This window comes from Sus scrofa, chromosome 2 (assembly GCF_000003025.6).
Source record: "Sus scrofa isolate TJ Tabasco breed Duroc chromosome 2, Sscrofa11.1, whole genome shotgun sequence".
Lineage (NCBI taxonomy): Eukaryota > Metazoa > Chordata > Mammalia > Artiodactyla > Suidae > Sus > Sus scrofa.
The window spans coordinates 8937364-8952055 of NC_010444.4; the positions used below are offsets into that span (position 1 = coordinate 8937364).

General features: G+C 51.2%; 1 protein-coding gene across 4 annotated transcripts in view; it reads left to right on the top strand.

The window, feature by feature from the left end:
* Nucleotides 342-14692, top strand: part of STX5 (syntaxin 5) — a 30809-nt gene continuing 16458 nt past the window's right edge. The window contains exons 1-11 of one of the 4 annotated variants that reach the window (XM_013994189.2): nt 440-546; nt 699-759; nt 1232-1475; nt 3963-4033; nt 4199-4254; nt 4377-4447; nt 10224-10340; nt 10419-10475; nt 10649-10730; nt 11784-11890; nt 12060-12181. In XM_013994189.2, the coding sequence (XP_013849643.1) occupies nt 1251-1475; nt 3963-4033; nt 4199-4254; nt 4377-4447; nt 10224-10340; nt 10419-10475; nt 10649-10730; nt 11784-11890; nt 12060-12181 (908 nt within the window). In that variant the 5' untranslated portion in view covers nt 440-546; nt 699-759; nt 1232-1250. Of the gene's footprint in view, nt 547-698; nt 760-1231; nt 1476-3962; nt 4034-4198; nt 4255-4376; nt 4448-10223; nt 10341-10418; nt 10476-10648; nt 10731-11783; nt 11891-12059; nt 12182-14692 lie in introns of all 4 variants that reach the window. The other 3 variants (XM_021079995.1, XM_021079989.1, NM_001243381.1) reach the window with 3 other exon arrangements.

A 14692-nucleotide genomic window follows, 5' to 3' on the forward strand; every position in this document is an offset into this window, starting at 1 on the left:
AACAAGAGGCAATCAGTCCTGGGTCAAAAGCCGGGTTGTAAGATCCCGGAATGCAACCGGGAGGGGATCCCGGAGGAGCCAGAAAAGGGTTGACCCAGCCCTGCTCTCAGTTCGCCCCAGCCTCCAGAGAATAAACTTTCTAACGTGTACCTGCCTGAGCGCTTGCCCCTCAGCTGCTCGCTTTAGGCGCACAGGGCGCGGGCACCACCAGCGCGGAGGGCTCTTTAAGGCTCCTCCCCCGAAGCTGGCCCAGCCCCCCAACTCCGCCTCTAGTTTCCCTGGGGGGGGTGGGGCCTCGGAGGCGGCCTAGCCAATGGGACAGCGGAGTTGCTCCGGCTTTTGGGTTGGGGGGCGTGTCTCTCGGGTCGCCGGGCTCGAAAAGGCATGCCACCGCCTTCTCGTCACCGGGGGTGGGGTTACGTGTGGGTGACGTGGCGGCTTCTAGTCTTCGGTCGGGTTTCGGCGGCTTCGGCGCCGGGGGAGGAGGCGGTGACGAGCCGGGAGATTGTGGCAGTGGTGGCGGCGGCGGCAGGCGGCAGAGAGGAGGTAGGGTCACTCTAAGTGGGGTCTGGCCGCTGTGTCCGCCCTGGGCAGCTCTTTCCGGGGATGGCGCCGGGCCGGGGGAAGGGAACCAGGGGCAAGCGGGCAAGTCCTGCCGGCCCGGCTCGGAGTGAGCGAATACCTTGCCCTCCAATCAGGAAAGCCCCTGTTGAGACAGACGTCGGAGTTAGCCAATCAGTGGTTGCAGTCGTCCAGAAGGTGGGACTTGGACGGGGGTGGGACTTCCTGCTTCAAATAAACACCTATAGCTTTCCCCCCTCCGCCCACCCAAGTGTGTCCCTCTCAGGAGGTCGCTCACCGTCACCGTTTTTCCCTGACGAGTTGAGGAACCCGTGGATGCGAAAAAGCCCAGTTAGGGCCTGGGACAGTTGCATGGGCCGGGCTGGAGCCTCGGGGCCACAGGACCTGCCTTTGGCCCTGCCTCTACTTCAGGGCCCGGGTCCGCGGTCTGGCCTCCAGAACCAAGTTGGAAGAAGAGTCTAAGGAGCGGGAAGGCTTGGGCCGGAGAGGCAGCGGGGTCCTGCCCGTTGCGAGACGTCCCCAGGATCTACGGGTGGCTTTGGGCGCGCAAGTCCGTGCCAAGTGCAGAGGGAGTCCGAGGATTTGCTGGTTGGGGGGCTTTGTGGGGAAGGAGGCTGACTGGGGAATGACACTCTCCCCTCCACAACAGTCCGAGGTTATGCGTCTCAATGATCCCGCGGAAACGCTACGGGTCTAAGAACACGGATCAGGGTGTCTACCTGGGTCTCTCAAAGACGCAGGTCCTGTCCCCTGCAACTGCTGGCAGTAGCAGCAGCGACATCGCCCCTCTGCCCCCCCCAGTGGCCCTGGCCCCTCCCCCTCCCGACACCATGTCCTGCCGGGATCGGACCCAGGAATTCCTGTCTGCCTGCAAGTCCCTGCAGAGTCGTCAGGTAAGGACCTGGAGTGGGAAAGGCTGAAGTGAGCCTTACTCAAGCCTGGGAGAGGCGGTGCTCCAGCACTGCTGATTGAAATAATTACTGGGGGAGTCTGACGAAGAACTGACCCAGCTTGGCGGGGGTAGTAGGACCTCCCAAACAACTGAGAAGAGGTTGGCTAGCTAATCTAGAGGCAAGGATCTAGACCTTATCAGGGATCCCCTGAGTGTAGAGTTGCTATTCTGGAAGGAATATCTCAGGGAGAGAGATGGCAGCAGTATATTTGGTTTGGATGAGGAACAGATTCCAGAAAGACCCGTTAGCTCAGGGACAGGTACTTTGAATTCTCGTTCCAGTATGATTCTACCAAGTTTTCCTATGACAACAGGGAAGTTAACTTAGTTAGAACTCAGTTTTTGTTTTTGTTTTTTGTCTTTTTTTGCCATTTCTTGGGCCGCTCCCGCGGGTTCCCAGGCTAGGGGTCCAATCGGAGCTGTAGCCTCCAGCCTACGCCAGAGCCACAGCAATGCGGGATCCGAGCCACTTCTGCGACCTACACCACAGCTCACGGGCAACACCGGATCGTTAACCCACTGAGCAAGGGCAGGGACCGAACCCGCAACCTCATGGTTCCTAGTCGGATTCATTAACCACTGCGCCACAACGGGAACTCCAGAACTCAGTTTTTACATATATGTAAAATGAAGGAACTTGTCCTTTTCTTTCTTTCTTTTTTTTTTTTGGTCTTTTTGCCTTTTCTAGGGTTGCTCCCTGAGGCATATGGAGGTTCCCAGGCTAGGGGTCAAATCGAAGCTGTAGCCACCAGCTTACACCGCAGCCACAGCAAATGGGGATCCGAGCCTCGTCTGTGACCTACATCACAGCTCACAGCAACGCTGGATCCTTAACCCACTGAGCGAGGCCAGGGATCAAACCGGCAACCTCTTGGTTCCTAGTCGGATTCGTTAACCACTGAGCCACGACGGGAACTCCACTTTTCTAAATTTTTATCAAAATCACTTTGGAGGAATTATCCTTGTGGCTCATCGGAAACGAATCCGCCTAGTATCCATGAGGATGCAGGTTCGGCCCCTGTGAGTTAAGGATCCCATGTTGCAGTGAGCTGTGATGTAGGTCAAAGACACAGCTTGGATCCCGCCTTGCTGTGGCCGTGGTGTAGGCAGGCAACTGTGGTTCCTATTTGACCCTTAGCCTGGGAACTTCTATATGCCACAGGTGTGGACATAAAAAGAAAAAAAAAAAATCACTTCGGAGCCCTTTTTAAAAAGTGAGATTTCTTTATCCTGGTCCAGACTTTCTGAATCCAAGTGGAACCTTAGTAACTGTAAATTTAAATGTTTTTACTGCTCAGCTCTTGTTAACTGCCCTGCTATATGATCTCCAAGAGTTTTCCATTTATCCTCTTCAGTTCCCAGAGTGGAGGAATAGAATGGTAACATTAGTTACCATTTATTTAGTGCTTATAATGGACCTGGTATTGGCTAAAATTCTTTGCATCCCTTATGTTTTGTTTTGGTTTGGTTTTTTAGGGCCTCACCCACGGCATATGGAAGTTCCAGGCCTAGGAATCAAATCAGAGTTGCAACCGCCACTGCTTCTGCGCCCTACAACACAGCTTGCAGCGATGCTGGATCCTTAACCCACTGAGTGAGGCCAGGGATCAAACCTATATCCTCATGGATCCTAGTCGGGTTTGTTAACTGCTGAGCCATAAAGAGAACTCCCCCATATATATATATATATATTTTTTTTTTTTTGGTCTTTTTTAGGGCTGCTCCTGTGGCATATGGAGGTTCCCAGGCTAGGGGTCTAATAGGAGCTGTAGCTGCCAGCCTACACCAGAACCACAGCTACTCCGGATCTGAGCCGAGTCTGCGACCTACACCACAGCTCATGGCAATGCCAGATCCTTAACCTACTGAGCGAGGCCAGGAATTGAACCTGTGACGTCATGGTTCCTAACCACTGAGCCATGACGGGAACTCCCCCCCTTATATTTTTTAATTTTAGCAACAACAATAGGAGGTGTCTTCGTTTTATAGAAGAGGAAATAGAGATTCAGAATGGTTTATGTAACTTGTCCCAAGCTCCCATCTAGTGATTGGTGATGTCAAGATTTGAACCTGTGTCTACCTGTGTGGACTGTCTGGTGGAGGATGCCACTGGTGCTGGAGGATGAGTTTAGCAGACACCTGAGGAATAGTGAGAGCTGGAAATGGGGAGGGAAAGCTAAAGTTCTGCCTCTTGGAGTTCCATGGCTCAGCAGAAATGAATGTGACTAGCATCTGTGAGAAGGCGGGTTCGATCCCTGGGCTCCCTCAGTGGGTTAAGGATCCAGCTTTGCTGTGGCTGTGGCTGTGGCCGGCAGCAGCAGCTCCAGTTTGACCCGTAGCCTGGAAACTTCCATGTGTTGCGTGGGCGGCCCTAAAAAGAAAGCCAAAAAAAAAAAAAAAAGGTCTACCTCTTGACATTGCCTTTCAGAATGGAATCCAGACAAACAAGCCAGCTCTGCGGGCTGTCCGGCAGCGCAGTGAATTCACCCTCATGGCCAAGTGAGTTGAGAGTAGTTTTGTGGTGGGATGACTAGCATCTAAAGAGAAGTAGCCTTGCCTGTGGCCTGGGCTCCAGGGGGGCTGGGGTTGGTGGTGCTGGTGCTAATGTGGGAAAGGCCCTCTCCTTCGCTTCCCCGCAGCGTTCTCACTAACTCCCGTTTGCAGGCGCATTGGCAAAGACCTCAGCAACACCTTTGCCAAGCTGGAGAAGCTGACAATCCGTGAGTGTTCTTGGGGCGTTGGAGAGCTGGGGCAGTGAAGGAACCAGAGAGGGCTGAGGAGCCGGACTGCTTGAGCCTTGTCTTCAACCTCACCTGTCATGGCCTCTTGTTTATCTCTGTAGTGGCCAAGCGCAAGTCCCTCTTTGATGATAAAGCAGTGGAAATCGAGGAGCTAACTTATATCATCAAACAGGTGAGCACCTAGCGATCGGGAAAGCCCAGCACCCCAATCAGATCACTCCCATCATTTTTCCCTGCTGTGGGAGCAAGTTTCTAGAGCCCGCCCCCAACATCCTGCTCATCCATTGTGTCAGTAGGCACTTAGTGGTCATCTACTGTGTACAAAGCACTGTGCTGGGTATTTGCTGCATAAAAGTTACGAGGCAGGATTCCTGCTCTCCAGAGCTTATTGTCAGAGTTCCCCTTGTGGTGCAGTGGAAACGAATCTGACTAGGAACCATGAGGTTGCAGGTTCGATCCCTGGCCTCACTCAGTGGGTTAAGGATCCAGCGTTGCCGTGAGCTGTGGTGTAGGTCGCAGATGCTGTTTGGATCTGGCGTTGCTGTGGCTCTGGCGTAGGCCAGCGGCTACAGCTCCGATTTGACCCGTAGCCTGGGAACCTCCATGTGCTACGAGTGCAGCCCTAAAAAAAAAAAAGAGCTTATTGTCTAGAAAAGGTATCCGCCCCCATAAACACACGCAGTGAATAGGAGGCGAGTGGTACAGAAAAGATATCCTTTTCTTTTTCCTTTTTCTTTTTCTTTTTACAGCTGACCTGCGGCATATGGAAGTTCCCAGGCTTAGAGGTCGAATCGGAGCTGCAGCTGCCAGCCTACGCCACAGCCACAGCCACATGGGATCTGCAATACATCTCTGACCTACACCATGGCTTTCAGACCCACACTGCTGCTTGTGGCAACTCCAGATCCTTAACCCAATGAGTGAGGCCAGGGATCAAACCCACATCCTCATGGACACTATGACAGGTTCTTAACCCGCTGAACCACAACAGGAACTCCCAGAAAAGGTCTTACAAAAAGATAAATGAGATAGTCCAGGGACGCTGGGAAAGATTTTATAGAGAAGGTGAAATCTGAGCTGGTTTCAAGGCTCGTATAGAGGCAGTGGAAGAATATTCCAGAAAGAGGAAACAGTGTGTGCAGTGGCATGTCTCGTAAGAGGGAAAATTCCGGGCTCTGCTCGGAAGTCACCTGCCCAGGGAGGCCTGCTGTCACTGTACTGTTCAACACCCCCGCACCCCAAACTCTGATCTCCCTTCCCTTGCTCTGTTTTCTTTCTCTTTCTTTTTTTTCGCTTTTTTTCTTTTTTAAAAAATTAATTAATTTTATTACATTTATAGATGTACAACAATCATCACAACCAAATTTTACAGCATTTCCATCCCAAACCCTCATCTGTTTTCTTTTTTTATAGCATTTTTATGTACATTCTAATGGTTTCTGTGATTACCTTTCTTATGTTTATGGTTTGTCTCTGTTTCCTCCCACTTACCTCATCTCCCTCAAAAAGAAAAAAAAAGTGTGAATGCCATAACGGCAGAGATTTTTCTTCCTGTTTGTTTATAGATGTATCCCAAGTGCCTGTAACAGGGTCTGGCATATAGTGGATACTCAATATTTGTTGATCAGTTGAGTGACTGGCCGCAGATAAGGCTGGAAGAGTAGATTGGTAGCTGGTTGTGAAGATCACTGTGGGTGGACACTAGTCATATTTGTTTCCGCTGAGCCACAACAGCAACTCCCTAATAGTTTGATTCTTTTCTTTCTCAGAACAATGTAATAAGAATAAAATGAGAAATTGAATCATCTTCTTTTTTTTTTTTGGTCTTTGTGCCTTTTCTAGGGCCACTCCCACGGCATATGGAGGTTCCCAGGCTAGGGGTCTAATTGGAGCTGTAGCCACCGGCCTACGCCAGAGCCACAGCCACTCGGGATCCGAGCCACGTCTGTGACCCACACCACAGCTCTCGGCAACGCCGGATCCTTAACCCACTGAGCAAGGCCAGGGATTGAACCCGCAACCTCATGGTTCCTAGTAGGATTCGTTAACCACTGCGCCATGATGGGAACTCTGAAATTGAATCATCTTAGGGTAAAAAAAAAACAACCCTGGAGCGTGGATGAACTGAGAAGCTAGGGAGGAGACTCGTGTGATTGCCAGTAGGAAGGTGATTATGGCAGAGGCCAAAGGGCAGACACATTCAAGAGATGCTGTGCTGAGACCAAAAGAGAGGGTTCCATTAAGTCTTGGGGCGTTATTGCATAGGCATTTAAGAACCACTGACTGCGGGAGTTCCCGTAGTGGCTCAGCGGTAATGAACCCCGCTAGGATCCATGAGGATTCAGGTTTGATCCCTGGCCTCCCTCAAGTTGGTTAAGGATCAGGCATTGCCACAGACATAACTCGAGTCTGGCGTTGCTGTGGCTGTGGTGTAGGCTGGCAACTGCAGCTCTGATTTGACCCCTAGCCTGGGAACTTCCATATGCTGTGGGGTCGGCCCTCAAAAGCAAAACAAAAGAAAACGAACAAAAGAACCACTGACTGGATTCAGACAGACTTCAAAACCTGGGCTCACCACTCATGGGTAAGCTACCTGACTACCCTGAGCTTCATTCCCCTTATAAATAAAAAGGCCACAATAATAGTACCTACCTCAGGGAAGTTGTGAGGATGCTTTGGTTTATTTTTTCTTTCTTTCTTTCTTTTTTTTTGCTCTTTAGGGCCACACTCACAGCATATGGAAGTTCCCAGACTAAGGGTCGAATCACAGCTGCTGGCCTGCGCCACAACACTGGATCTGAGCTGTGTCTGTGACCTACCACAGTGCAGCAACATTACCCACTGATCGAAGCCAGGGCTCAAACCCGCATCCTCATGGATACTAATTGGATTTGTAACCTGCTGAGCCACAACGGGAACTCCCTGGTTTATTTTTTCAATCACTCACATTATTGAGTGACTTTTGGCTGCCTGGTTGTGGGGTCTCAGTAGCAAAGAAGACAACTGTGGTCCCTGCCCTTGGGAAATTCCTTTCTGAATGGGTCATCGGAACGCTGTACAAGAAAACAGAAAAGACACTTTCAGGTAGTGGCAAATCCTAATAAAGAAAGCAGGTGAGCGAGTTATTCGGGGTAGGGGAGGCCTACTATTTTGTTTTTTTTGGCTTTTTAAGGCCACACTCTTGGCATATGGAAGTTTCCAGGCTAGGGGTTAAATCAAAGCCACAGCTGCCAGCCCACACCACAGCCACAGCCACAGCCACTATGGATCCGAGCTGTATCTGCAACCTACACCACAGCTCACGTCAGTGCCAGATCCCCCACCCACTCAGCAAGGCCAGGGATCGAACCCACCACCTCATGGATACTAGTGGGATTTGTTTACACTGCGCCGCAACAGGAACTCCTGGGCCTACTTTATATGGTGATATAGGATGGCCTGGCTGTGGAAGGGACACGGAAGCCTGAATGGTAAGGGGGAAAAGCTAGTTATCCAAAGATCGGGGGAGGAGGAGAACCTTCGAGAAAGTGGGAATAGTAAGGGGAAAGGCCCTGAGGCCTGGGCAGCCTTGCTGCAGGAGATTCACATGGAAAAGGTCGTTGTGGCTACAACACAGCAGGTGAGAAGGAGAAGGGACGGCGAGGCCAGAGGCGTGGGCAGGGCTAGACCATTGGCCCGTGTAAGCCAGGTAGGGAATTTGGGTTGTATTCTAAATTTAGTGGGAGGCTCTTGGAAGATTTCAAGCAGAGGGATGAAATGCGCTCTTTTTGGTGTAGACAGTCACTGCAGTTGTTGTGTAGAAAACAGATTGTAAGGGGCAGACTCTAAGAGGAAGCTCACTTAGGAGGCTCTGGCAGATTTTTGAGAGACAAGTGGACTGTTTGGACTAGGATGGCTTTGGTATAGACTGGTGGACACATTCAGGGTATATGTCGGAATCAGCTGGGGTTTTTTTTGTGGGTCCATGTGGTTTAAGGGAAGAGAGATGAGTTGAGGATGACTCAAGTTTTTGGTCTGAGCAACTGGTGAATGGTGGTGCCATTTACCAAAATGGCAAAGAAGGGGGAATGGTTTTTTTTGAGGGGGAGTTAAGAGTTGTTTTCTACGTTCAGTTTAAGAGGACGTCGCATGCTGCTTGGGTTGCGTAGCACGTGGTCATCAAACACGGGGCTGCCATTCTGTTCACAAAGCACCCGGTGCTCAGTAAACGCTCAGTGTAGACTCTGTTTTCTTGTGGCAGCAGGTCAAGTTAAGAAGGTGTCGGCATGTGACTTAGAAGCTTCTAGGGGAGTTCCCATCATGGCTCAGCGGAAATGAATCTGACTAGGAACCCTGAGGCTGCGGGGGTTCGATTCCTGGCCTCTCTCAGTGGGTTAAGGATCCGATGTTGCCGTGAGCTGTGGTGTAGGTCGCAGTCACGGCTCGGATCCGATGATGCTGTGGCTGTGGTGTAGGCCAGTAGCTGCAGTTCCGATTAGACCCCTAGCCTGGGAACCTCCATATGCCACGAATGCGGCCCTAAAGAAAAAACAAGAAAGAAAGAAAGAAGAGAAGCTTCTAGCTCAGATACCTAGGTGGGAAGTGGTGCCATTTTCTGAGCTTCTTGGGGAGATTTGGTGGAGGGGGGAAAGCTGGAATGCAGTTTTGGACACATGGTTGTGAGGAGACTCCGTTAACTCCAAAGAGACAGACCAATCAGCAGTGGAAATTGTCCCGGCATCCTGAAAGAATGGTTGGAATGGGATAGCAATTGGGGGGGTACTAATGGGGGGGGCTGTCAGCAGGACTCCAGAAGGTGCCTGATCTAGTTATTTTTTCTAGCCTATTTCTTTCTTTTTTTTCTTTTTTGTCTTTTTAGGGCCCCACTTGCGGCACATGGAAGTTCCCAGGCTAGGGATTGAATCGCAGCTGCAGCTGCCAGCCTACACCACAGACACAGCAGCAGAGGATCTGAGCTGCATCTGGGACCTACACTGCAGCTCATGGCAACACCGGATCCTTAACCCATTGAGCGAGGCCAGGGATTGAACCATTTCCTCATGGATACTAGTTGGGTTCATTACCACTGAGCCACAGGAACTCCCCACATTAGTAATTTTTTAAATTTTATTATTTATTTTTATTTTTATTTTTTGTCTTCTTAGGGCTGCACAAACAGCATATGGAGGGTCCCAGGCTAGGGGTCAAATTGGAGCTGCAGCTGTTCCCCGCAACAGTAATATTTATTAATTATTTGTTTCTTTTTCTTTTTCTTTTTTGTCTTTTTAGGGCTGAACCCACAGCATATGGAGGTTCCCAGGCTAGGGGTCAAATTGGAGCTGCAGGTGCCGGCCTACGCCACAGCCACAGCCACTCCAGATCTGAGCCAAAGCTCACAGCAATGCTGGATCCCCGACCCACTGAGTGAGGCCAGGGATCCTGTGTCCTCCTGGATATTAGTCAGATTCATTTCCGCTGAGCCATGACAGGAACTCCAGCAGTAATTTTTAGAAGGCATTCTGTATGTAAAAATTTTATTGATTGCTCCTGGGAAACCATGCTGCCTTTGACTCTTTCCATCTCCTGAGTCCTGCCCCAGCCCCGCTGTTGGTCAGTGTGCTGTGGGTCAGAGATTTGGGCCTTTTAAGGGGTTCTGTGGCCATGCGCCTGGCCTCACAGCAGGGGTGGGGGTGGGGCCGCCGGGTGGAGGGAGTCAGCAGCTCAGTTATTTACAAATGTCACCACCTCCTTCTGGCTCTCCTCTGCAGGGACCGAGCCAGAGCAAACGCCAGAGCTCGGACCGTCCCAGCAGGCCTTTCTGGTCTGAGTGTCGGAGATACCATCACCCCTGCTAGAAATGCCCACCTTGCCGTCCCTGCCAGCGATGTCCATGTGGGGGAGACGCTGGCCGAGGACACCCCCCTCCCTCCCAGTGGATACTCAAGTTTTTCTGCTTCCTCTTTCACCAGGACATCAATAGCCTCAACAAGCAAATCGCCCAGCTTCAGGATTTCGTGAGAGCCAAGGGCAGCCAGAGCGGCCGGCACCTGCAGACGCATTCCAACACCATTGTGGTCTCCCTGCAGGTGGGACCCGGGAGCGGGGGAGGCAGAAGGCGGACAGTTGTTGTCTCCTCTGGCTGACCCTCTCTCCTCTCCTTCCAGTCGAAGCTGGCCTCCATGTCCAATGACTTCAAATCAGTTTTGGAAGTGAGGACAGAGGTGAGAAGGAGCTGTGTAGGGGGCTAGGAGTCTGGGGATGAGGGTCCCCGAGGGAAACAGGAAAGGGACAAGTGGAAGGGAAGGGCGGGGTGGTCACGGGCCGCAGGCGGGGTCTCTTTAACACGCCGGCCTTCCAGAGGCCTCAGGCGCTTCCCCTTCCTCCCCAACCCCAGAACCTGAAGCAGCAGAGGAGCCGGCGGGAGCAGTTCTCCCGGGCACCCGTGTCAGCCCTGCCCCTCGCGCCCAACCACCTCGGTAAGTCACAGGCAGCGCAGGGAGCCTTGGGGGTAAGGCGCCGTTACTCCGGCTCTGAGGGTACCCTCTAAGGCAGGCGTTGGGTAGGAGAAAGGAGGGCCAAGGACGGTGCTCGGCTTGATCTCTCAGAGGCCAAAGCTGAGGGTGGGATGTGCAGTCCACACCTGGTCTCCCACATTCATTCTCACCGTTGGGGTGAGAAGTCAAGTTCAGAAGGATGACCGTTTCTCTCTTTTTTTTTTTCTTTGAGGGCCACACCTACGGCATCTGGAAGTTCTCAGGCTAGGGACGGAGTAAGAGCTGCAGCCACCAGCCTACGCCACAGCCACAGCCCCGTGGGATCTGAACCGAGTGTGTGACCTACACCACAGCTCATGGCAACGTCAGATCCTTAACCCACTGAGCGAGGCCAGGGATTGAACCTGCATCCTCACGGGTACTAGTTGGGTTCATAACCCACTGAGCCACGATAGGACTCCAAGAATGACAGTTTCTAGTATTTTTTATTTTTATTTTTATTTTCTTTGCTTTTTAGGGCTGTACCCTTGGCATATGGAAGTTCCCAGGCTAGGGGTCCAGTTGGAGCTACAGCTGCTGGCCTAGGCCACAGTCACAGAAACGTGGGATCCACGCCATATCTGTGACCTACACCACAGCCACAGCAACGCCAGATCTGAGCCATGTCTGTGACCTACATCACAGCTCATGGCAACACCAGATCCTTAACCCACTGAGCAAGGCCAGGGATCGAACCCTCAACCTCATGGTTCTTAGTCGGATTCGTTTCTGCTGCACCACGATGGGAACTCCAACAGTTTCTAGTATTTGTTGTGCACCTGTTCATTTTATTTACATTCCATCATCTAATTTTGGCAACCACCCTTTGAGAAAGCAGCTATTATTATCCCCCGTTTTATAGCTGAGGAAACTGAGTCTCAGAGACGTCCAGGGTCACAAGGCTAGTAATTGCCGGAGCTGGGATTCAAATCCAGAGCATGTGGGCTTTGAACCTTTTAACCACTAAGGAGTGCCGTGTCTTCTTTCTTCCCCCAGGGGGCGGTGCTGTGGTTTTGGGGGCAGAGTCCCGAGCCTCTGGGGACGTGGCCATTGACATGATGGATTCTAGGACCAGCCAGCAGCTGCAGCTCATTGATGAGCAGGTACCCAGGCTCTGAGCGGGGGAGGAGTAGCTCCTCTGGTTTCCTCCGTGGGCCACAAGCAAGCGTTTGGAATGTGCCGTGGGTGGAATGGCAAGAGGGAGGGCCCTCAAGAGGCAGGCCCCGCCCTGAGGAAGCTCCCAGGGCTCATGTGCACTCTCTCCCTCTGAAGGACTCCTACATCCAGACCCGGGCAGACACCATGCAGAACATTGAGTCCACAATTGTGGAGCTTGGCTCCATCTTCCAGCAGTTGGCACACATGGTTAAGGAACAGGAAGAAACCATTCAGAGGTGAGACTCTTCCTCTCTTTAACCCTCGGGGGTTGGCATCCTAAAGGTCCCCAGGGGCAGCTTGATGCCCTTTGGAAGAGAGGGTGAACCCTGTCCACCCCCAGGGTCAGTTCACCTCCCTCTGTTCACTCGACAAGTGTTGACTGAGCACCTGTTTCCCACCAGGCCCTGTGCTAGGTGCTGGGGATGTGGGGATGAACAGACAGTTACATCTGTTTCGTGAGGCTTACTTTGTTGTCTTCATACAGAATTTACCAAGGTGGGTGAGGAGAGCTATTAAAGAGAATTGACAAGGAGTTCTCTTGTGGCACAGGTTTGATCCCTGGCCTGGGAACTTCCTCATGCAGTGGAGTCAGCAAAAAAAAAGAATTTAAAGAAATTTTCGGGTAGTGATAAAGGGCTATACCGAGAAAGTAGGACGAGGTGTTGAGAAAGTGTCGGCGGAGGTATGTCAGATAGGGTGGCAGGGAAGGCTGCTCTGAAGACTCGACTCGACATTTAAGGAGAGGCATGAACAGCAGGAGGGATCCAGCCATGCAAGGGAGAGGGAAAGAGGTGTTCCCATCGTGGCTCAGTGGAAAAGAACCTGACTAGTATCCATGACAACACAGGTCCGATCCCTGACGTCACTCAGTGGGTTAAGGCTCTGGCATTGCTGTGAGCTGTGGTGCAGGTTGCAGATGTGGCTTTGATCCTGCATTGTTGTGGTTGTGGTGTAGGCCAGCAGCTACAGCTCTGATTTGGCCCTGCGCCTGGGACCTTCCATGTGCTGTGGGTGCGGCCCTAAAACGCCAAAAAAAAGAGAGGGGCAAAGAGTATTCTAGGCAGCGCAGACAGCTAGAGCAAAGCCCTCCAGCGGCACAGTCCTGCTGTATTAAAGGATCAAGAAGGCTAGCACAGCTAGAAAGCAGTGAACGGGAACAGAGAGGTACAGGGGGAGACCGGAGGGAGGGAGGCAGAGCCCACCCACGGAAGACGTTTCTGCTCCTGTGGCCTCCGCTGCTACTGCCTGAGAGTATCTGTGCCTCTTTTTTGGCACTTGGTGTTCATTCAGTGAGTTACGGAGGGTACAGCCAAGGTCAAAAGAGACAAACCTGCCTCTGTGGAACTTACATCATAGTAGGGGAGATAGATAGTTAAAAATTCACATAATAAATAGTCCAGAATATATTTTTGTCCAGTGATAAATCCATAAATAAAAGTAGAGTGGGGTAAACTAATAGGCATGGAGGGGCAAGTTGTATATTTAAAGAGGATTGGAGCTCCTGTTGTGGCTTAGTGGGAATGAATCTGATGCAGGTTCGATCCCTGGCCTTGCTCAGTGGGTTAAGGATCCTGCATTGCTGTAAGCTGTGGTATAGGTCACAAACACAGCTTGGATCTGGCATTGCTGTGGCTGTGGCATAGGCCTGCAGCTACAGTTCTGAGTCGACCTCTAGCCTGGGAACCTCCATGTGCCGCGAGTAGGGCCCTAACAAAAAAGACAAAAAAACAAAAAAAAGAGGATAGTTGTGGTAGACCCTATCAGGAAGGTGACATCTGGCATAGTGGGTTAAAAATCCAGCTGCAGTGGCTTGGGTCACTACAGAGTTGTGGGTTTGATCCCCAGCCCCACGAAGTGGGTTAAAAGATCTGGGGTTGCCCCAGCTGCAGCATAGGCAGCAGCTGCAGTGTAGGCCACAGATGCAGCTCGGATTCAGTCCCTGGATCCAGGAACTTCCATGTGTCCAAGGTGTGGATTTTTTTTTAAAAAAAGAGTGAGTGCCCATTGTGGCTCAGTGGGTAAGAACCCGACTAGTTCCATGAGAATGTGGGTTTGTTCCCTGGTCTTGCTTAGTGGGTTAAGGATCTGGCATTGTCTCAAACTGCAGTATAGGTCACAGATGCGGCTAGATCTCGCATTGCTGTGGCTGTGGCTGTGGCCGGCAGCTGCAGCTCCAAATCAGCACCTAGCCCGGGAACTTCCATATGCCACAGGTGCGGCCCTCAAAGCAAAAAAAAAAAAGTTTTTTCTAAAAAAAGAAAGGAAGTGACATCTGAAGTTCTCTTGTGGTACAGTGGGTTAAGGATCTGGCATTGCTACAGATGTGGTGTACAGCGATGTGCACCTGTGGTTCAAATTCGATCCCTGGCCTGGGAACTGCATATGCTGAGGGGTGGCCAAAAAAAGAAAAAGAAAAAAAGAGCTTTCTTTTATTAACCGCATGAGCTGAAGTTCCTCTTTTTTAAGAAAAATTTTTTGATTAAAGTATAGTTGATTTACAGTGTTCTGTCAATTTCTGCTTTACAGCAGAGTGACCCAGTCACACACATGTATTCTTTTTCTCATGTTATCTTCTTCTATCATGTTCCATCATGAGTGATCGGATAGAGTTCCCTGTGCTGCACAGCAGGACCTCATTGCTTACCCATTCTAAATGTGATAGTTTGCATCCACCAACCCCAAACTTCTGGTTCTTCCTCCTCTATCCCCCTCCCCCTTGGCAACCAAAAGTCTGTTCTCCGTGTCTG